Source organism: Chrysemys picta, chromosome 1 (assembly GCF_011386835.1).
Source record: "Chrysemys picta bellii isolate R12L10 chromosome 1, ASM1138683v2, whole genome shotgun sequence".
Taxonomy (NCBI): Eukaryota; Metazoa; Chordata; order Testudines; family Emydidae; genus Chrysemys; species Chrysemys picta.
The window spans coordinates 31,001,179-31,020,876 of NC_088791.1; the positions used below are offsets into that span (position 1 = coordinate 31,001,179).

The window sequence follows — 19,698 nt, forward strand, 5'->3', positions numbered from 1 at the left end:
TTTGCTAACCTAGTTTCTCGAAAAACTGGAATCAGAAAGAGAAAACCTGTAGGAGAAGTTTTCATATTTATATTTCAAGGTACTTATTTTCAACATCCATTTCCATGGAAATTACCTTGAAAAAGCCACTAGTGGGCAGCAAAAGTTCTTACTAATTTCAACTGCTGATTTCCAATTCCAGCTTCTACTCATGTTTACACAGAAACAGGCCATCAAGCCAGCAACAAGGAGCTAAGGGTTTTAAAACAGGGAGGCATAAAAGAAAGAAGGGACTCTCTTTATTTTTGTTTTTCAAGTTGCTCCTACCTCATTTGCACCAAAACAGTTAGAAATGTGTCTGGGAATCAGCAGCTGCATGAGAGAACCTACTTGTGCCTTTCGGCACCCGAGACTTACAAGGGCTGGTTTTCAGAATCAGCTATGGACTCAGTGCTTCAAACTGGCAAGAGAAATTTTTTTTTTAATGTTCTGACATCTACAGAATCAGAAATTTTGCCAGGGAGCCAGTTGTCCTTTCAAGATGCCCATTTTATAAAGAATTTCAGTGTACAAATAAGTTAGTATAGCTCTAGTCTGAAAAAACACCACGTAAACTGACAGATTTGCTAGTTCTGTGTATTAAATCATGTCTGCTGACTTTAGGGATTAAAAACAAGCCTATTTTTGCATTTTAGCTGAACTAACATAGCTAAGATTAAATGAGCTGGGTTCATACCATCTTGTGCACAGAATCATAGAAGTGTAGGACAGGAAGGAACCTCAATAGGTCATCTAGTCCTGTCCTCTGCACTCAAGGCAGGACTATGTAATAACTAGACCATTCCTGACAGGTGTTTGGAGGTTTTTAAGAACAGGTTAGATAATGATGGAGATTCTACAGCCCCCATAAGCAATTTGTTCTGGTACTTAACTAGCCTGGCAGGAAGTTTTTCCTAATGTTTAACCTAAACTGCCCTTGCTGCAACCTCCATTGCTTCTTGTCCTATCCTCAGAAGTTAGAGAATAATTTTTCACCCTCCTCCTTGTAACAACCTTTTATGTATTTGAAGACTGCTACAATGCCCCCCTTCAATCTTCTCTGCTCCGGATTAAACAAACCCCATTTTTTTCAATCTTTCTTATAATCATGTTTTCTAGACCTTTAATCATTTTTGTCACTCTCCTCTGGACTTTTTCTAGTTTGTCCACATCTTTCATCAACAATGTTACTGTGTTGCATTCAGATACACCTGTGCAAAGCAACAGACCGCAAAGGGGTTGCACATTTGTCAGTGGGGGCCAGAATTTAACTCATGTGGCTGAATAGGGTGTAAGTGAAGACCTAAGTTTGGCCTGTGGAACATTTAGTGATGCACATGGATGGAAAGAGCCTCGCTTGACTCTGACCAACAGGTGAGTTTTGCAGGGCTGGCAGTTAAGTTAGGATCCAGAAAGTTGTTTCCTTTCCCCTAGACTCCCCCATCTCTCTTCCTGAAAATACGGGAGGCAGTTCAGGCTTGTCCCTCAGGTCTAGCCACGTCCTTTCTGCCTTTGTGCCAGATTTATCTCCAGCAGTGGAAACGGCAGTGTGTCACCAATCCTGCCTTGTCCTCTGCAGTCCTAGTTTTTAAAGTTGACTTGGGGGCCCCTAACAAGCAGATCTTCCCTCCACCCCATCCCCTGTTCTCTCCCTTCAGGAAATTACTTTTTAGGGGTTTTACTGCCCCAAACAGGGCCGCCTGTCAAGCTCATTCCCTCACATGTTTCTCCCTTCCTGCGTCATATTCTGGATGGAGCAAATCAGAGGTAGAGTTGCTCCTTCCTCAAGGAGCCATAGCAGGGAGTTTTACCATGATTGCTTTCAGCCCATAGACTCTGACCAGCCAGTGTTGGGAGCTCAGAGTCTGGGCAGCTCGTTGAAGCCTTTGCATCCTCCCCACCAGCCAAGACTCCTCAACAGACATCTTCACAAAGGCAGGTCAGTCCTCTTCATCTCTTGGTAATCTGCAAACAGGACCTTCATCCTTAAGAAGGGACTTTTTGAGTAGTAATTTCTAAACTCCCCTGAATCCCACAGGCCAACCCATTTGTAAAGTGGAAAGCCCCAGAGTTCCATCCCAGTTCTTACAGGGGTGGTTGAGTCTGTGCATAAGAAGTCTGGCATTCTTTCTAATTCTCCTTCCCAAGGGGAATATTTGAGTGGCTCTTACAAATGTTTTTACTTTCCAAATATATATCAGATGAAAAGGTGTGTGTGTGTGTGAGTGTGGGAGGGTTAATCAATCCCACCCTGAGCAACACAGGGTTAATGAGCTACTATGGGCTCAAGTGACCCCATCATGCTACACCTTTCAGAGATGTCAGATTTGGAGGGAGGAACTTAAAAAGAGGAAACCAGGCCAGCCAGTGGCAGACCAGCCAGGAGAGTGGGTCTACAGTTACTGTGGAGAGGGGTGACTGAAGGTAAGGATTTGTTGGATGACCACTGCCTAGTGACCCCTTCCTGAAGGAAAGGAGGGCTTACTGCTGATCCACCTTTGGAGGGAATTATTTCTCCATATTGGCCTGTGAGCCTAGTTGGGACCACAGCTTACCAGAAGCATCTCTTAAGAAAGAGAGTCTTAACCACACCCACAGGACAATTAAATTGTGTTAATTTCCTTTTGTGCTCATTGACAGCCCTGGAAGGGGCAGACTGTCTAGGGCTCAGCAGAGACTGAGTTTTTTTTACAATTGGGCTGGGTGGTGGAACACCTGGACATTGCAAAGCAGAGGCCTGGGTGAGTGCAAGGGCTCAGCCCAGGGTCTTGGGGGTGAGCTGAGGAAGGAATCTGGTGACAGACCATTGGAGCTCAAGAGGCCTTCCTTACTCCCTTCAGATGGGCAAAGACCCAAAAGGGAAAGAGATAAGAAGTGGCCAATCCTTTGTGTTCAGTCACCCAGCCCCAAAAACCAAAGAAGAAGAGAGAAGCCCAGTAGGATCTAGATCTGTATCTCCTTCCGCAAGGTCTATCTCCTCCCTTGGAAGAACAGGAATTTCTGCCTCAGATAGTGATAATCCTGAGTCAGAGAAACAAAGGATGTTCTTTCACCTGACAGGCTGGAAACTGTGAGCAGGAAAATGGTGTCCACTACTGAGATCCAGCCAGAGAAAAAGGAGTCATCACCTAAAGCCCAGGATGCAAAAGCTAATTAGGGCTTACTATTTCCATGTATTTAAATAAAGCATTAGGGAGGCATAAGAAACTCCTGACAAAGCTGACAGGGTCCTAGAACCTTTGTCCTTGAGAATGAAGCTACATTAGCATCCCTGGCAAAGGAATGCTAATTCCAGCTGAGGGGCATTTTTTTCCAAATGACCCTGCCAACAGGAAAATAGAAGTCACTATGAGAATGGAATAACCTTGGAACTTCTTCCGAAGCCCTTAAAGCTTGACTGGCGACCAACCGTATGCTTTTCTATGGCCACTATGTCCTGGGGGGGAGAAGTAGAAAGCTTCACCCCTCAAAAGCATGCCAAATTAAAGTTGATTCTATATATGTGTATATATGCATGCATGTGCCTCTCCAGTCACTCGCTCTCTCATATCTACTGTGTTCAGAGCAGATGGATCTTGGACTCTATGAAGCTAGCAGATAAATCAATGGCCAGGAACCCTCTTTGGTTTCATCTAGGACAACAGAGAACTATTCAAAAGTACTTCTCTGCACCTCAAAATTATCCTGTGGAATCCTGCTCAGGGAGAAGACTGTAAAGATGACTGATAATAGAGGTAGCCAAAAAGTTTGCTTTCTGCTGCTGGTAAGTCCAAGAAGACCTACAGGGCTGCATAAAAAGTCAGAATAGTTTTCATTTCTACTTACAAGGATACCAGAGAAGGGGCTTCTCTTATTCCAGGAGTAATACCTGGTCTTGGAACACAGGAGGAGGTCAGCACAAAGGGGACCACTGAACACAAAAGCTTTCTGGACAAAATTAAATATTCATCGATAGACTTCCTGGTCTGAACTCAGAAGTGGATTCCAGTTGATGTACAGGAAGCTCGACTGCCTCCCCTTGTTGGATTTATCTGGATCCAACCAAAAACACACAGATATGAGGCTCTTCCCCAGCATGCCAAAGATCACTGGAACAAATAAATGGCTCTAGCTCACTGATGCCCAGTCTCTGTGTTTTCTTCCAGCTCTTTTGCTCGTGATTCAGGAGATAAAGTAGGAAGTGTCAGATGGTCTTACCACATTGTCCGAGAAAGCTGTGGTACTCAGAGCTAACGTAGGTGTCTCAAGCATCCGCTACATTTTCCTGCATCCCCTAACCCAAAACTCTTTCCTACATCCCAAACCAGACTACTGAAAGGGACTTGATAGGTGGGCGGAACTGGGGTAGTTTGACTGGGAACAAAAAAGAGGGGTAGAGCGTCAAGGGAGGAGAGAGCGGTCGCCTAGCATGGAGTGAGAAGAGAGGAGTTAAAAAAGAATCTGTTGTGCTGCTCCAGTTGAAGTGTTCAGCAGTGATCTCATTTTAATTCCAGTGTCCTTAATACCAAGAAAAATATGAGACAAAAGGAGAGTTATCGCTCAACTGGATATTATTCAAGATTCGTGAAAGGTCAGACGTCTTTAGCCATGCTTGTTAACAGATTATAATGAGCACTGATAACCTCCTTAAAAGAGCAAAAGAAGTGGAAGGCAGGAGTGAAAGGAAGATTGTCTTGCATTGTTGCTGACAATCTCTTTGGGGAGAGTCTTCAGATCCCATTTTGAACTTCAAGGATCCCCCCTAATTTCCCTCTTTTGACTCCCGTCTCCCCAACATGTGTATGTGACACTCTCAGTCCCAAAACTCAGCATTTCCAGGAGAACACTGTTTATTCTGGGCTTTCAAACCTTGTCCTTAGGCGCTTCTTTCAGAGGGAGATCTCCTCAGTGCCCAGCTCCCAGCCAGCCTCCTCTTGCAGCGGCAGAGGCATACCCATACACCGTACACTCTAGCCCCTGCCCCACTCTCTTCTTAAAGGAGCAGCTCTCATTTCTCTTATATAATGTACAGCACCATTAGCAAAAGTGTACAGTCATAAATATTCAAAGTTCCTAAATATAAACAATATGAAGTTATTTGTATATTATAGAGACCTCACATGTGCACTTACTCAACCCTGCTTTAGGTTACGTGCACTTCTGGCTAAGAAGAAGGTAGATGGGCTTCCCTACGGAACCCACCATCTCTGATCCTAAATTGATGAGGGGGTTGCTAATGCTGTGGGAGATACTACTCTCAGATCTCCCTTATTTAGTTGGGTTGAGCTCCAAACCCTGATTTATTTTCCTTTCTCATCTCACTACCTATTAACAAAATTCGATATCACTCCATGGGCTGGCTGCACCATGGGAGATTTCAAGGATCATCCATGTCCAACTGTAAATTCTGTGACTGGTATCGTCACATCAACAGTGCTAGAAAATCAAGGAGCCTGCACAGGGTAATCCAGAAGGAAGAAGTCGAGAGTGAACTCAGGGCTATTATTCTTGGGAGACACGTGACTGTGCTTCACAAAGATTACCTCTACAGCCTATTGAAAGCAGCTAGTTGTGCTGGTGTAGCAACTTTAATTTCAGCTGTCTCCAAGTGTTGGCATTTTCCCCACAGGGAATGGCTCAACACAGGCATGTGACACAAAGTGTTTGATTCAACAAGCTTAGTTACCCATTTTAAAAAGAGGAATCAAACTTGTTGATGTTCCCCATGGCTGTAGTCATTCATGCTATTTCCAAACTGTAGGGCCAAATTGGAGGTAAACCAATGCCAGGTCCTAAAAGACGTTTTGTGATAGACTATGCCAATGGGGGCATCCAATGCAAAGACTTACATGGAATGCCCAAGCATGAGGGGGGAATGGTTCTCTTTTTAAAACAAATTGAACTTGGTGTTGACTAAAGTGCTTGATTTCACTTGGGTCAATATTCTGACTTCATGCCGATGGATAGAGGCAGAAAATTGAAAATTTGTGATCTCAGCCCACTCTAACGAAGGCCATTTCTACCTGAGCAACCCAGTTCATTTCCTGTCTCTAAGGCATGGAACAGCTGATGAAGCTTTACATAATCTTGGGTTTTTAACTTAATTTTCTCCCCGAGTGTTAATTTTAGGGCTACTTCCTTCTGTTGTTCTAGTATTGGTGCAGCTCCAGGAGTGTTAGTGAGAGCATTTATAAGAACATAAGAATGGCCATACTGGGTCAGACTAATGGTCCATCTAGCCCATTATCCTGTCTTCTGTCAGTGGCCAATGAAAGGTGCTTCAGAGGGAATGAACAGAACAGGCAATCATTGAGTGATCCATCCCCAGTTGTCCACTCCCAGTTTCTGGCAGTCAGAGGCTAGGAATACCCAGATCATGAGGTTGCATCCCTGACCACCTTGGCTAATAGCCACTGATGGACCTATCCTTCAAGAACTTCTCTAGTTCTTTTTTGAATCTCGTTATAGTTTTGACCTTCACAACATTCCCTGGCAATAAGTTCCACAGATTATGCATCATGTGAATTACTTCCTTTAATTTGTTTTAAACCTGCTGCCTATTAATTTCATTGGGTGACCCCTGGTTCTTGTGTTATGTGAAAGAGTAAATAACGCTTCCCTATTCACTTTCTCCACACCATTCACAATTTTAAAGACTTCTATCATATCGTCTCTTTTCTAAATTGAAAAGTCTGTCTTTTTAATCTCTCCTCATATGGATGCTGTTCCATACCCTCTTGATGCCCGTTCAATATCTTTTTTGAGATGGGGTAACCAGAATTCCACGCAGTATTCCAGATGTGGGCATAGCATGGATTTATATAGTAGCATTATGATCGTTTGTCTTATTATCTATCCCTTTCCTAATGGTTCCTAACATGTTACTTTTTTGACTGCTGCTACACATTGAGAGGATGTTTTCAGACAGCCCTCTACGATTACTACAAGATCTTTCTTGAGTGGTAACAGCTAATTTAGATCCCATAATTTTGAATGTATAGCTGGGAATGTACATTACTTTGCATTTATGTACATGGAATTTCATCTGCCATTTTGTTGCCCAGTCACCCAGTTTTGTGAGATCTCTTTTTTAGCCAATGATTTTAGTTTATTATTAATTGTGTGATGTTAGTTAATTATAACATGCTATGTCATATATAATCATTGTATGCTAAATAGAGTTAAATTGTAGGATTATAGAAGTATAAGATTGATCAGTATTATAGGAAATAATCATGTATTCGGTATATAAGTAAGTAGGGCTGGAATGCACAGCCTGTAAGCTGAGGCCTGCAAGATTTTAGCTTAGCTCTTTTAGGCCTTGAAGCTAAGGAATGCTGACATAAGTAAATGACCAAAGAATAACCCGGTGCCCTAAGATTATGGGAAAAGAGGTACCAAGTGGTAATATTGTGAAAATCTAGCTAGAAGATTAATTTTAAATTATAAAAATGTTGTAAAAGCACATATTGTCTCCAACATGTGTCTTAACCACAGGATACAGGTTGTACATCAATGTTAGCGAGAGCCTACATAGCCTATAGAATTTGGGGTCCCTTATGTTTCTATGATAAGAGAGGACTGACTCTTCCATGTAAATGAAAAGAATGTAGGTATAGACAGAATCACATTATAAAAAGAGGGTGCCCAGAGCGGGAAAATTGAACTCCCTATGGGAAACTCCTGCAGGAGCCATTCCTCTACTGATAATCAATCCATGGAAGACCCATCAGACCCAACACTATTTTTAAGGATGTGAGTATAACTATATTTGTGTATAGGTCTTTATAGAATTTCAATATGCTTGGGTAATCATAACGTTAACTGTAATAAAACTTGTAAAATAAATTAGATCTTGTACTTGTGAATGTGTGTGGTCACTACCGTTGGTCTTTGTGTTCCTAGAGACTCTAAATCTGAAGCAAATAGCAGAGGTGACTTTTACTCTGTTAAACTTGAAACTGTAGTGACCAGAACTGAACCCACAGTTGTGTAATACCACATTACAAAATTCACTTTAATTAAAATAAAAGGCTACACTTTGTAACTCTTTGCAATCTGCTTTGGACATAACCATCTTGAATAATTTTGTATCATCTGCAAACTTTGCCACCTCACAGTTTACCCGTTTTTCCAGATCATTTATGAATATGTGAACAGCACTGATCTCAGTACACCCTGGGGGACACCACTATTTATCTCTCTCCATTGTGAAAACTGACCATTTATTCTTACCCTTTGTTTTGTCTTTTAATCTTTATTGATCCATGAGAGGACCTTCCCTTTCATCCCATGACTGCTTACTGTGCTTAAGAGCCTTTAGTGAGGGACCTTGTCAAAGGCTTTCTGAAAGTCCAAGTACACTGTATCCACTGGATCACCTTGTCCACGTTTCTGGATTTATACAGACCAGCTGCCAGAGTTTTGCTCTCTTTGTCATCTAACTCTGCTCAGATCAGGCCTAGATGTTACAGTGCTAAAAATTCCAGCAACTGGTCTACATTAAAGCTCCCACTATGTCTAGCACCAGTTACTCCTGAGGGCATTCTGTGCCAAAAAAATTAAAATTGTATTTGTCAAATAAATGTGGAGGCTCCAGCATGGAATTGGGGAGCACATGCCACTGGCTGCACAGACGTGGGAGATCACTGTGCAGGTTCACCCCCCTGGGACATGGACTCACCGGTGAGGCTGCATCCAACCCTGACACAGCGCAAGGACCTGGCCTGCCCCAGAAACACCCAGAGCCCTGCCCTTCTGTGTGGGGAGGCAGGATCCAAGTGTGGAGGGGCTTAATGTGGGTGGGATCCAGGTATGGGTTTAGGGGGTTCCGATTGGGGCAATCTGGGTGCAGGTGTCTCGGGGGGGATCCAGGTGTGGAGGGGATCTGGATGCACAAGGGCTTGTTGGGGGAGTCCAGGTGAAGGTGGTAGGGGCTCAGCAGTGGGCGGGGTCTGGGTGTGGCGGGGGATAGAGCTTGTCAGGGGTGTGTGGGTGAGGGGGTCCAGATGCTGGGGAAGTGGGGCTCAGTGGGGTGTGGGTCCAGGTGCAGGTGGCTAATTGGGGTGGTCCAGGTGCAGGGAGAGTGGGGCTCATCAGGGGGTTCTGAGTGCGGGCGGTTCGGCTCAGGGGGAGGGTCTGGGTATGAGGGGGTTTGGATGAATGGGGGCTGGGTGGATGGGGGAGCAGCTCCCTGTACAGGGATCTCTCCCCCTGCAGCTGAGGAGCAATGGGTGCAGGAAGCGGGGGGTGGGGGGGAGGTTGCAGAACTTCTGCAGCCAGGGGAGAAATCTGGGGGTGGATTTGACCCGGCCCTGGATGCCGTGCAAGGGAAGAGGAAGTCCCATCCTCCCCAGCCCAGCCGGGACTAGCAGCTGAGCCCAGCGCAGGGTAGGAGCCACCAGCCAGGTCTTCCCCAGTCCTACCTCCTGCCCCACAGTGATTTACTTCTCTGCTGGCTGCCCTGGGCACCCAAAACATACTGCAGGGGAGGGTCACATGATTGCTCTTATGACTTCCCTTTGCTTCCCTGTCAGAAAGTCATTTTTCTGCGGGAAAGCAAAGAAATCTTCAGGGGACATAAATTCTGTGGATGTGCAGTGGTGCAGAATTCACCCAGAAGTAACCAGTGGAAATGTATCCTTGCTAAAGCAATCATGGGAAATTTTCCAAAAGTTGTCAGTTTAGACAATACTTAACTGTCATTCCTCTCCCATTTCTTGCTCAGGAATAAACTCAGGAATCCTGAAAGGTTTTGAAGTGAATCTATAATCTCATTCCTCATCCTATCATTCTATATTTTAAACTGCCATCACAAATCTTTGCTTGTAAGAGGCAGATATGAATATTGTCATATAAACATATTTAAATGGGGACCACTAGGTCAATAGTATAGTCAAGCTATATATGCAGTAAGGTCTTCAAGCTTTTGAGAATGCAATAGTCTACATTTAAAATTTAGATACTATCTTAAATGATTAAAGCTTTTGTATTTAATTTTCAAAATGAAATAATCACCAAAATATTGTTGCAGTAATTGCGAATAATGGCCTTAATTATGATCAGGGCTTAGTACTGAAATTCCCATATGCTAAATTGAGAGTAGATGTTCTACGTGTAGTAGATTTATTCCCCCTTTTTGTAATATTTGATAACGGTCGCTACTTTTTAACACTATAGAATCCCATTGTTGCAAACCCCTCTTTACATGGGTGATCCCATTGATTCCAGTGGGACCCACTTGCATGGGAGAGGAAGTGCAGGATTGGACCAAAAGAAATAGCTAACTAAGTAACATTCTGTTTGGAAGGTTATGAAGATGACTAGCTTAGTTTTGGGTTTTTTAGTGATGACTAACTATAATAATACATGGAGTGGAACATACAGTAGGGAGGTATAAATATACAGCATATGAAAAGATGGGAGTTGCCTTACCAAGTGGGGGGTCAGTGCTAGTGAGCCAAGTCAATTAAGGTGGAAGTGGGCTATTCTCAACAGTTGACAGAAAGGGGTGGAAATCACTTTTGTAGTGCTGATGAGGCCAGTATAAACAAGGTGGCTCATTTCAGACAGTTGACAAGGTGTGAGTATCAGCAGGGAGAAATTAGTTTTTGTAGTGACCCATCTACTCCCAGTCTTTATTCAGACCTAATTTGATGGTGTCCAGTTTGCAAATTAATTCCACTTCTGCAGTTTCTCGTTGGAGTCTGTTTCTGAAGTTTTTTTGTTGAAGAATTGCCACTTTTAAGTCAGTTATTGAGTGTCCAGGGAGATAGACGTGTTCTCCTACTGGTTTTTGAATGTTATAATTCCTGATGTCAGATTTGTGTCCATTTATTCTTTTGCATAGGGACTGTCGGGTTTAGCCAGTGTACATGGCAGAGGGGCATTGCTGGCACATAATGGCATTTATCACATTGGTAGATGTGCAGGTGAACGAGCCCCTGATGGTGTGGCTGATGTGGTTCAGTCCTATGATGGTGTCCCTGGAATAGATATGCAGACAGAGTTGGCACCAGGGTTTGTTTCAGGGTTTGATTCCTGGGTTAGTGTTTTTGTTGTGTGGTGTGTAGTTGCTAGTGAGTATTTGTTTCAGGTTGGGGAGCTGTCTGTAAGCAAGGACTGGCCTGTCTCCCAAGATCTGTGAGAATGAGGGATCGTCCTTCAGGATAGATCAGGGATTGGCAACCTGTGGCACGTCAGGGTAAGCATCCTGGTGGGCCGGGCCGGTTTGTTTACCTGCTGCATCTGCAGGTTCGGCCGATCGCAGCTCCCACTGGCTGCGGTTCGCCGCTCCAGGCCAATGGGGGTGGCAGGAAGCGGCAGCCAGCACATTCCTCAGCCCGTGCCGCTTCCCGCCACTCCCATTGTCTGGCCATTCAATGACAGACCTGCGGGTGGCTATCTTACAATAGAAAAACTTCAAAAACAGACTCCAACGAGAGACTGCTGAGCTGGAATTGATATGCAAACTAGATACAATCAACTCAGGATTGAATAAGGACTGGGAATGGCTGAGCCATTACAAACATTGAATCTATCTCCCCTTGTAAGTATTCTCACACTTATCAAACTGTCTGTACTGAGCTATCTTGATTATCACTTCAAAAGTTTTTTTTCTCTTACTTAATTGGCCTCTCAGAGTTGGTAAGACAACTCCCACCTGTTCATGCTCTCTGTATGTGTGTATATATATCTCCTCAATATATGTTCCATTCTATATGCATCCGAAGAAGTGGGCTGTAGCCCACGAAAGCTTATGCTCTAATAAATTGGTTAGTCTCTAAGGTGCCACAAGTACTCCTGTTCTTTTTGTAGATCCTTGATGATGCACTGGAGAGGTTTTAGTTGGGGGCTGTCACCTAACTCTCACAGACCTTGGGAAACAGGCCAGTCTTCGCTTACAGACAGACCTCCAAGCTGAAGCAAATACTCACTAGCTACTAACATTCAAAAATCAGTAGGAGAACACGTCAATCTCCCTGGACACTCAATAACAGACTTAAAAGTGGCAATTCTTCAACAAAAAAACTTCAAAAACAGACTCCAACGAGAAACTGCAGAAGTGGAATTAATTTGCAAACTGGACACCATCAAATTAGGCCTGAATAAAGACTGGGAGTGGGTGGGTCACCACAAAAACTAATTTCCCCCTGCTAATACTCACACTTTCTTGTCAACTGTTTGAAATCGGCCACCTTGTTTATATTGACCTCATTAGCACTACAAAAGTGATTTCCACCCCCTTCTTGTCAACTGTTGAGAATAGCCCACTTCCACCTTAATTGAATTGGCTCATTAGCATTGACCCCCCCACTTGGTAAGGCAACTCCTATCTTTTCATATGCTGTGTATTTATACCTCCCTACTGTATGTTCCACTCCATGCATCCGATGAAGTGGGTTTTAGCCCATGAAAGCTTACGCCCAAATAAATTTGTTAGTCTCTAAGGTGCCACAAGGACTCCTCGTTGTTTTTGCTGATACAGACTAACACGGCTACCAGTCTGAAACCTATAATAATACAAACATACTACTAATAGTAGTAAATATACATCAAATTCAATCTTTAAAGTGAAACAGGATTTTTAGCCTTTATTTAAGAGCTGATCTCAGAGCATCCTTGACTCCAGTCAAGGCTGCACGCCTCCATAACAATTCTATTTATTGCTTTATCCACTATTTATCTTCTAATTTTTATAGCTATATCTACACAAAAGCAAGTTGCATTATTTCATGCTGAACTCCTCTGTGTTTTTGATGCTCAGTATCTGTTTCCTTTCCCGGTTTAGTTTTAGCTCAGCCTTTTCACTCAAGCACATGTCCAACAACAATCTCTGAGGACCTTCGGCAAGACTGTCATCCAGAACCTGGAGCTACTGAAACCTCCTGCATAAGTCGTGGCTGCCGGTGGTGTGAGACTAGCGCTCCGAACGTTCCATTTTGCTTCTATGACTCAGTTGAAGATCCAGCTTGCCCTAGCAATGTTCCAGTTCAGAAACGCATTGATTGCCACCCTCAGCTAGGTGCCTCAAAAGAGGCATGTGAGGCAAAGGGCTGCATTTGGTGTTCTACAAAAGTCTCCAATGCCCCCTGGTGTTCTTTCCCAGAAGTTGGCCCATATGGGTACTCTCTGTATGGGCAGCCGCAAAAGACAGCTAAAGGCTGGAGGTAAACTTTACCATTGCTTGTTTAAGTCTGTAATCATTCTTTGTGCATTCACATTTGGTCGGCCTGCCTAAAAGCTACATACAGTTTTGGGTTCTGATTCTAGAATACATTTATAAATGCATAGGCATACATTTCCCCCACTCCCCTTTTGTAGAATAGCTGGACCTTCCACAAGAGGGTACAAGTCCATGCTACCTAGCTGAATTTTGGGGAAAAAATACCCTCCTTTGCCCACCCCAGCAATATCTATTAACAAATTCATGATTTAAGGAAGTTCTTTTCCAGAAACATTTGCTATTGGTTAATAGAGCTGAATCCTTTCCACTGTTTCGCCCTGTATATGGCTGTTCTTGTGCTTGAGCACTTTGGTGTGTGGTAATTAAGTGTGTTTGTAGGTTAATGCTGATGAAACGTAATACCATGATGTCACTGTTCGGCAATGATATTTCTCCTGTTGCCATGGACGTGGAGTTTCAGACGAAAGACCGACTCAGGTTTAAGGTAAGTGTTGTTGTTTTGTTTTGTTTTTTTAAACAAAGTCCAAGTAACTTAAGCTAACTAACCAACCAACAACTTTGTGCCTACTCTCACTTTGATTTAGATTTATGATCCTAACAGCCAACGATTTGAAGTTCCACTCGAGATTGAGTCTCCATCCACTGCTGCTGCTGACACCAGCTATGACATCGAGTTTATAAATCATCCCTCCTTTCAGTTTAAAATCATAAGGAAAAGCACAGGAACAGTGGTGTGAGTACAAGTATATTAAGATTGTTTTGTGTAGAAAATAAGGAAGACAAGATGAGAACTATTTCACATATATAATTGCTTGGTTTAACATGGCGAACAGAGAGAAATGCTCCTTCCTCTCACAAACATGAATTTTGTGTATGTACACATGCACATGACATCTAGTAGATTAAGGCATGTCCCATTAGGAAGTGGAGTCCTATCATAGTGCTGAATATAAACATAAATATATATACACGCAAGAGTTACTTAAACATTAAGGAAAGATTGATCAGAGACTCAAGAGCTATTCCTTATCAAATAAAAATCTAGCTGGTACTGCATGCTGTATGTCTGCAATGCAATAAAATGGTGCCAAGGAACATAACTAGTGCGTTTGGAGGACCTGCATTTCTGAGTGCCCAACCTGAGACATCTTAGTGGGGCCTCGTTTTCAGGAAGTACTAAGCACTCATCCTCTGAGAATTAGGCTCCTGGAATGTCTTAAGTTGGACCCCCATAAACACTAATCACTTTTCAAAATGTAGGCCCAAGGAAACGAGAGAAATAGTGCTAAAACAGTTCAAAAATATGCATTGAATTGTACAACTTGTGTGGTATATTTTACTTAAGGAGAAATGTCCATACATCAGCAAACACCACAAATTTCACATTGTCACTTTCCAGCCATTCTGACATCATAAATCTCTTCTTTGCTTATTTTCCACTTAGTGATGGTTACCAAGATATTTGTATGGAATGAGTAACTTACTCCTTTCTAATCAGCGTGCTCTTGCTGGCTTCATTTAGTGAGACTACAGTCCAGTGTTATTGCCATCAGATGATTGGTTGTTATGATGTATTAAGATGTCACAAACTGGACTGTGGTATCATTAGATGACTCAGGTAGGAGGAGCAAGATAAATAGATCAATAAAATATGTGTACCCTAGGTATGAGAATGTTGGGAGAGAAAATACAGAAAAAGTATGTTGCTGCTCACAGGTATTTTATGTCAAGCACATTTTCAGAAGTTTGTTGGAATGTGGCATTGGTTATTTCTATCCATCATTTCTGTAAAATTGCATACAAAAACTTACATCTGAATATTGACAACGAAACACACACAACCCCATTTCTTTCAGATGTTAGCTGTTAGACTCCGAATATAAACATTTTGCTGGCAAGAAATGGAGCGTCCCAATTTATGGGGAGGAGACTGAACATTTTCAAAACATGTTTTGGTTGTTTTCACTACGTGTTACAACCTCTTTTGTCTCGTCAGAAATTTGTCCTTGAGAATACAGCTTATAAAATATTTTGAGTCTGCAAATGTAAACACCGGGTTTTATTTTTAATTATCTGGACACTCTTTTAAATAGCTATCTTGTGTGACATCTTTTACAAGCTTCATAGCCAACTTTGTAAAGTTGTTTTTTTGTTGTTGTTTTTTTACAGGGTACTGTAAATTAGTGTTCTATGTATCAGCGAGACAGGAAAAATTTGCTTACCTCCTCAGTTAGACTTAATGGCTTTGAGTTGATAGCAGGTTCCAGTTACATTTTCCTTTCCTTGATCCAAGAGATTATCTCGGTAGCCCTTGTCATTGTAAGGATTGATTAAGGCTTATTAATTGGAATTATGATATGTGAGGGGAATGCTTACTGAAAAATTACTATGAGCTGGTTCATAATACCAGTCCCATTCCTCCCCACCCCCCTCATACACTTGCTAAGCACAGAAATTTAGTCTCAGTTATTCCAAAGTGTTTACTAATTTTGAGGGTCTCAGTCATCGGGTCTCAACTCGAGATACCTGCAGGATTTATTTTCAGAGGTGCTGAGCCCACACAATTCCAGTGGGAGCTGCGGGTGCTCAGCAACTCTGAAAATCAGGGCCTATTTGGCAGGTTTTCAAAAGAGCTCCTACCTTGTAAATCCCGTTGTTCTCAATGGGAGCTGCTGAGAGCTAAGGGCTTTTGAAGATCAGGCAGTATCTGTCTAAAAAGGGACTCCTAAATATAGTGCTCACTTTTGAAACTTTGGGCTTAGTGGCAGTATAAGCTCTGTGAAAGAATGGGCTGTGTTGAAAGGAGAGGAAGATAGAGGGCAGCCTTGGCTAATATCTGTATCAATAGTTCAGATTTCAGTAGAAATCCATTGCTGTTAAAAATTGCCATTGGAAAAGCATACGCTGTGTTACCCCAGGAGATGAAGCTCTTCTGAAATCCACCCAATTAAAAAACCCCGATTAAATGTTAATATTGCCATGGTTAATGGCTTTATCCGGCAACTGAAGACACTATTATTAATGAAACATTATCATTGCCAAGACTGATGTTTGCACATAGTGTATGAGAAAGGAAAATGTTATGTTTCTGGGAAAAGGCACAGCAAGTTGATTATAGATGGGAGGGTCTCGTTCCAGCAGGGAAAGATTCCTCTCACAACTGTACCCCTCTTTGTAGCTGAATTCTCTGTGTGATTAACAAAAAAGCACCTCTTCACTCATCCTAGCCAATCTAAATGGGTGAATTTGGATGCTGAGTAGTATCTCTTTTTGTCCCATTATAGGGATTTACACTCACCACTTCCATTAGAGTTCAGGAGAGCTGTGTGTGTATATCCTCCTTTCAACATGTTAATTTACTCCATACTTCTGGATCTGGAAGCCATGCTGTTTGATATTTATTTGATAGTAGCAACTGTGTCTACAGCAGGAAATGTTACAAAATTATTCCCACTAGTGTTGGCACCAGTGTAGTTGGAGCAGTGAGAGAAGCAGTAGGAGCCATAGTGTAGAAGAGACTCCTGTAGCTTCTGGCATTTTTACCACTATGTTATTTAAACCTGGTGAAAGCAGTTTTACCAACATGTTGGTAAAAACGGGTCTAGGCATATGGGAACCTTCTCTACATTAGGGCTCTCACCAGAGGTAACATGGGCTCAGCTGAACCAGTGGTAAAATCCTCTTGTTCAGACAAAGCAATGGAGTCCAAAATGGTTAAAGCAACAAGCCTATGAATGGAGCAATCAATTCTTTGTATTCTGTCCCTTTTGCTGCTGCACAAATAACCATCAAAAAAGCTTTGTCTAAGAAAATTACTCATTGCTGATGATTAGTATGAGCAATAGGTGCAGCTGAACTGGTGCCAGACATGTCTGCATGTGTTGCCAAGGTCAGAGCTGTGTTCTACACAGTTTCAGAAGCAGTGATTAAAACTCATTTCTAAAATTGTGCTGAACATGGTTTGGCCATTGCCGTTAGACTTTGCTGGGCACATGTTGATGATACCCATTGTTAGCAAGGGGCAATTTTCTTTGTCTATTCAAGACTACGCTGTGAACCAATGTGCTTCTGTCCTGCTGACACAGCCTTGCAGAAAACTCTCTGTTACCAAAGCTGGCAACTCAGCTGGGCCTTCCCAAGGACCCCTCTATTCGGCTTAATCAGGGGGTCTATTTTAAACCTACACAAGCTGCTCATATGAAAATGAACCTGATCATCCTGCTAACCATGTGGGGGAGACCCTCTGTTCATAGCCCTTTCCACTAGGAAGTGAAAGAGTCAGATGCTTTCTCCACCAGATTTCAGCATGGGGTGGGGGGAAGCACCCAGGGGAAGTAGGAAGAGGGACAGGTGTAGAGCTGGAAGGGATTGCATCATTTCCCCCCTCCCCCATCTGTGAGTGAAATCCATGCTAAAGGTAATGTAGCTCCAGGTTTTAGCACACAAAGTCACCTCCGCACCTGTGAATCACCTCTCTGGGAAGTTCTGGGGACAGGCAGAGACTCGGGAAGAACCCTTTTTAAAACATAAAAAATCCTGCATATCCAGCTGCAGCAGATCAAATTCCTGGAATCCCAATAAAGAGTTGAGCTGACCATTAATCTCTCTGTAAACACCAGCATTGCTCAAAGTAATCAATAACAACAAACCAGGCCAAATTACACATTTCCGAGCTGCATTCCCAGTGTCTCAGTAGATGACAAATGGTGTTTAGACAACACAAATCCATATACACCACTGTAGCTTCCATTGTAAAACTATCCCAAATTTTCATAAACTTGTTCACACAGAGCACTTTATCTCTGTCAGCAGCTTTTCCGTTTTGGACAACCCCACTAAAAATGCTTAGAAGTCCCTATAATCCCACAAATCCTATAGCAAAATGCTGGGGTATTGCCACGAATGTAATCCATGTAGAGTACAGTATATTCTGTGCAGAAGAATCACTGTGAATTTTTTGTTAATATCTATATATTTTTGTTTCTCATCCATCATTTCTATATTGCAGTCTCTGTCCCAGATGCAATAGATGTGTATTTATGCTTTAAATTCCATCACAGTGGATTAGTATGATAGATGGAGAAGAAGAGGATATCAGGCCTGTGTTCGTGTCCATAGGGTATAAAAATCCCTTCCATCTCTGTCATATATGTACGCAAGGTCTCCTTACGGGGAGTTATCTAACGTCATACTTGAAAATATTGTAGACGGGAGAGGATGGAAACTTAGGGGATGGATATATATGTTCCTGAATACTATTTACAGTCATTACTACAGCTCTTTGTAATACCTGGGAAGCTTTTGTGAGAGGCATGAAAACATCTGCTCAGGGCCCAATGGCAGTCAAAATGTTAGGCTGTTGTAAGAGAGGGGTAGAAAATAAAACTGAACAGATCATAATGCCATTATATTACTCAATAATATGGTGTCATGTTGAACACCATATTCCCTTTTGGTCATTCCATGGGTACAGCAGCAATAGAAAAGAGCCGGGCAAATGATCAGAGGCATAGAGAGGTTTCTCTTTGAGGAGAGATTGGGGCTATTTGGTTTCAGCAGAGTTGAACAACAAGCAAATACCCATCAGATTTAAAGGTAACAAATATAAAAATAACATAAAGAAATAATGTTTTACACAAAGTATAATTATCCTGTGGAGTTCGCAATATATTATTGAGGCAGAGAGCTTGATAGGATACAGATTTGTATAATAAGAATCCGCTATAATCATACCAGCTAATTAAAAAATGATAAAGGCTATCAACCCAAATGACTCAGAACACAAACCGATTCTCCTACAACATTAGCAAAAAACTTTCCTCCGCAAACAAGTTTCATGCCTTCCTCTTAAGCATGTGGCACTGGCTATTGTTGGAGACCACGATACTGGACTAGATGGCCCATGTGTCTGATCCAGTGTGTTAATACTTGTGCTCCAAACAATCTTTCTTGCATGATAGAATATGAATAATGCAAGACAGAGCATCTTTCCAAGCCAGACACATTTTCTGATATCTCTATTAAGAGCATGCAATTCTTTGTTAGTTATCACACTTCGGAGGACATGCAACAAATAATCAAATCCTAATCAAGATTGTCACTAATTTCAAAATTGCTGCTGCAGAGTTCAGCTGGCTTTTGTATTGATTCTTGTAGTAAGCACTGACACCACTTCTCATGAGAATTTTCTAGAAGGGAAGCTATCAGAATGATTTATAAAGCTATTGTCTCAAACTGCAATTTTCCTGAAAGTCACATAGGCAACCTGTGTGCAACTTGTGTAGCTCATATTTACTTCCAGTTTGTAACAGCCATTATTCTTGCAGGGTATTTTTGGTGTTATCATCATTACAATTTTTATACACTGGTAAGGGGGATGTAGGTAATGTTTGCCTAATTCCTTTTCAAAACAAAAATGCTGTTGTCTGGGTTATTGCACTTCTGGAAAATGCTCTGATATTATGGTGATGGGTGCAGTAGAAGAACCTGAACAGAACAGAATCAATAATTGTAAA

At 42.3% G+C, this 19,698-nt stretch overlaps 1 protein-coding gene across 2 annotated transcripts in view; it reads left to right on the top strand.

The window, feature by feature from the left end:
- Positions 1-19,698, top strand: part of LOC101943539 (sucrase-isomaltase, intestinal-like) — a 111,985-nt gene that overhangs the window by 787 nt on the left and 91,500 nt on the right. For both annotated transcript variants that reach the window (XM_065554341.1, XM_065554350.1), the window contains exons 2-4: positions 12,788-13,166; positions 13,562-13,667; positions 13,768-13,916. In XM_065554341.1, the coding sequence (XP_065410413.1) occupies positions 12,788-13,166; positions 13,562-13,667; positions 13,768-13,916 (634 nt within the window). The remainder of the gene's footprint in view (positions 1-12,787; positions 13,167-13,561; positions 13,668-13,767; positions 13,917-19,698) is intronic.